The sequence below is a fragment of the Neltuma alba genome, unplaced genomic scaffold (assembly GCF_004799145.2).
Source record: "Neltuma alba isolate B1F8T4 unplaced genomic scaffold, ASM479914v2 tig00006649_pilon, whole genome shotgun sequence".
Lineage (NCBI taxonomy): Eukaryota > Viridiplantae > Streptophyta > Magnoliopsida > Fabales > Fabaceae > Neltuma > Neltuma alba.
The window spans coordinates 29,158-32,335 of NW_021634527.1; the positions used below are offsets into that span (position 1 = coordinate 29,158).

Here is a 3,178-nt window from a genome sequence, read left to right on the forward strand (position 1 = left end):
GCCACCGGATCAACCTCGGAGATTTAGAGATCAATTTGCTCATAGCATTATCAAAAGGAATAGTTGTAAACTACATTGCAAGTTTTACAAGATCTATAGCACGCAAATAATATTTCAGAAACCTTGTAGCAGAAAGTAAAGTATACATTCAAGAGGCCTCCAGGGGTAATACCACGACTTTCAACATAGACTCCAGACTCCCAATGTTTTTCTCTCCACAATTGAGGAATTCTAAGCATCCCCATCAACATGCAATCTGCAAAACAATAGAATTTCTAAATACAAAACCTATCACTATTAATATGGGCCTAAAATACCAAACAAAGTGTATTCAGGAACAATAAAAATCCATCTCAACATGCAATCTCCAAGACAATACCGATCTCAAAACACAAAACCTATCAATATTAATATCGGCATAGATTAAGAAACCCAGCCTGACTGCATTAAAATTAGGATGTGAAACCGATTTGCCAAGGACCCATTTTTGTATCAAAATAGCAGGGTAAATGCAATAGACATCAATTTAGTAAACTACATAAAGTTACAAACAACATTACAGCAAATAAAATTCCTAAACCATTCTACTGATAAAATATACAAATTCACCAAACTTAAGTCAGCAATAGTTTGACATTTCAACTGAATAATGTAAAACAGTATAATTGAATTAACCCCTCCCCGCATTTGTACCAAGATATGCTTAACTAATTCATGCCGCCAGTGCCACTAGTAACATCCAGTGATTTAATATAGAAAGCCATCAGATTGCAGCACTGGAACTACCTGAAAAACCATACCATCGCATCACAACACCAAATAGCAATTACTCATTTACTCCACTACTAACAAACAAGTCACCAGAGAGTTCACAGCGAAGCTGCCAAGGCAAATTCCTAGGGCAGTAGGTTAACATAATCACAAACAACTCGCATTAACGTAGTATAGATCAGTTAACAAAAAGATAAAGTCAATAGTACATAAGCAGGTAACACATTCTATTACTAGTATTGAATGCTTTTAACAAGTGCAAGGAAGAACTATCGGAGATAATTGATAAAGTTTAAGTGATTGCAATCTACACCGTGACTTATTATGAGTTGATTCACGGACATAAGACTGAAAACTTAATTGTATTTTATATCCAATCATCACAAAAGGGTAAATTTATGTCTGAAAAGAGACTAGGAGATAAAAAACTGAACCTTAATTCACTTATTAGTTCACTGGCTCAAACTTGCGAAGCATTTCACAATGTGGCATTTCCCGGATATATCCCCATTGGCGGCGATGCCACTCAAGCCGACAATTCTCTCTAAGAATATTGAGGTAATCACTCTCAACCCTATCTTCAAGTGTTATTCGCTCATGGCTATTTGGTGGGTAGTCTTGATCAAATTTGGCCGACTTAACATAATAATTGACACCCTTTGGTGTAGTAAACCGATGTTCATATGGATACTGCCGAGAAAGTGAATAAATAGGATCTGAAGAGGGCAAGAAGTTCAGAAGCAGAATAAGCAGAACAGGAAGCAACTGAATTAAAGCGCGAACATTAAAGCCACTAGGCCCATGCTCAGCTGGCCTTGGACCCATCCCCGGTCCAAAACTAAAGCCACCAAAAGGTGTTGCAGGAGCCATTCCACCAAAGAAGAAATTTCTAAATATTTCCTCCGCATCAACATCGGCTTCATAATACCCATTATATGCCCGTGTTGGCTGCCTTGCAGCACGTCTTTCGTAAATGGATTCATCCTCTCCAACAAGATCATACTTCTTACGACTCTCTTCATTACTTAGACACTGGAAAGCTTTAGACACAGCCTTAAACGCTTCCTCGGCACCAGGAGCTTTGTTCTTATCAGGATGAACCTTCAAAGACAATTTTCTGTACGCTTTACGCACATCCTCGACAGTACAACCCTTCTCTAATCCCAAAATCTCATAATAGTTCTTCTTCCTCCTAATCTCTCTAACAATCGTGATTTGTTCGTCCGTATATGAAGCTGATGACGTAGAGGATGAAGACCCTGCTGTCGAAACCCTTTGACGGAGAGAAGGTTGATCAGCAGGCTTCGATGAAGACGTCACCGATGGTCCATTAGCAGCCGCCGTCGGCGGTTGGTCACTTGTATCTTTCTCTATCGCCACCAATAGATCGTCGACGGGCAAAGTGGGGTCAAGACGGCGAGCTTTGGCAACAAATTTCAAAGCGCGAGCCCGATCCCCGCTTTCTAATGCCTCTCTCCCAATTTTCAAGCATTTTAACGCATCGTCTTTGTTGCCATCCATCTCAGATAATCAAACTCAACAGATATTCAAACAGATCTTCAGAACCCTAGCGAAACCAAAGGCAAAAAAAGAAAAATTCACAGCTTCAGCAAAAGGAATAAACAATTATTTAATTAGGAAAATAGAAACTCATAATCAGAGAGCAAATTGAAGAGCCGATCAATTTAATTCATCAGGCAACACAAAGGTAAAGGGGTTTCGAGAATTATCCTTACTGATGGACCTCAGAGACGAGCGTAAATGAGGGGTTTTCCCCAAGGAAGAGAGTGATCAAAACTTCGCTCGATTAGGGCTTCATGCCCAGTGAGGCTACAGATCGATCTCTCTGATGCACGTTGAGTTTGTTATATCTTTCGAAGGAACACTCCTATTCCTATCGCCCTGCGCGATTGAAATGTCAGCTGCTAGTATTTTCTACCTTTATTATGGGAGAAGAATAAAACAGCAAGAATTACAACTGGTATTGCATTTAGGACAGGTTCTTTAAAAAATAAATATTTTTTATTATTATTTTAATTTTTTGAAAGGAAAAATGACATACTAAAAAAAAAAGTTAAAAATTACAATATTCTCATTCATCATACACCTAAAATTTTAAAATTTCAGAGGAAGTGATGTCTAGTATTTGTAAATGTAGTGAAATGAGAAAAAATGTCATGGTATCAAAAAGTTAATTAACAAGTTATGAACTGATAATGACAAGTGTTAAATAGTAAATGACAAGAAATGCATGGACAATTACAAGTTATTTATTGATAAGTTTTAAGCTGATAATAATAAATATTGAACAACTAATAACAAGAAATATACTAGTCATTTTTTATAAAAAAAAATTGATACAAACACTTTTAAGTCATTTGACTATATTTACAAAATACCGGATCAT

At 37.2% G+C, this 3,178-nt stretch overlaps 1 protein-coding gene across 2 annotated transcripts; it reads right to left on the minus strand.

Annotated features, from left to right (window-relative positions):
• LOC114750782 (chaperone protein dnaJ 49-like) lies at window positions 1–2,688 on the minus strand. Of its 2 annotated transcripts, XM_028939388.1 has the most exons (3): window positions 2,508–2,688; window positions 1,206–2,338; window positions 485–786 (listed from the first exon to the last, which is right to left on the minus strand). In XM_028939388.1, the coding sequence occupies exon 2, from the start codon at window positions 2,290–2,292 to the stop codon at window positions 1,219–1,221; it is 1,074 nt and encodes a 357-aa protein (XP_028795221.1). In that variant the 5' UTR covers window positions 2,293–2,338; window positions 2,508–2,688; the 3' UTR covers window positions 485–786; window positions 1,206–1,218. The 2 variants fall into 2 exon arrangements, with proteins under 2 accessions (XP_028795220.1, XP_028795221.1); XM_028939387.1 differs by lacking the exons at window positions 485–786; window positions 2,508–2,688 and adding an exon at window positions 1–256.
• Window positions 2,689–3,178: the final 490 nt, after the last annotated feature.

Coding starts and splice junctions, on each gene's coding strand:
- LOC114750782 (XM_028939387.1), bottom strand. CDS start 2,292: ATGGATGGCAACAAAGACGATGCGTTAAAATGCTTGAAAATTGGGAGA.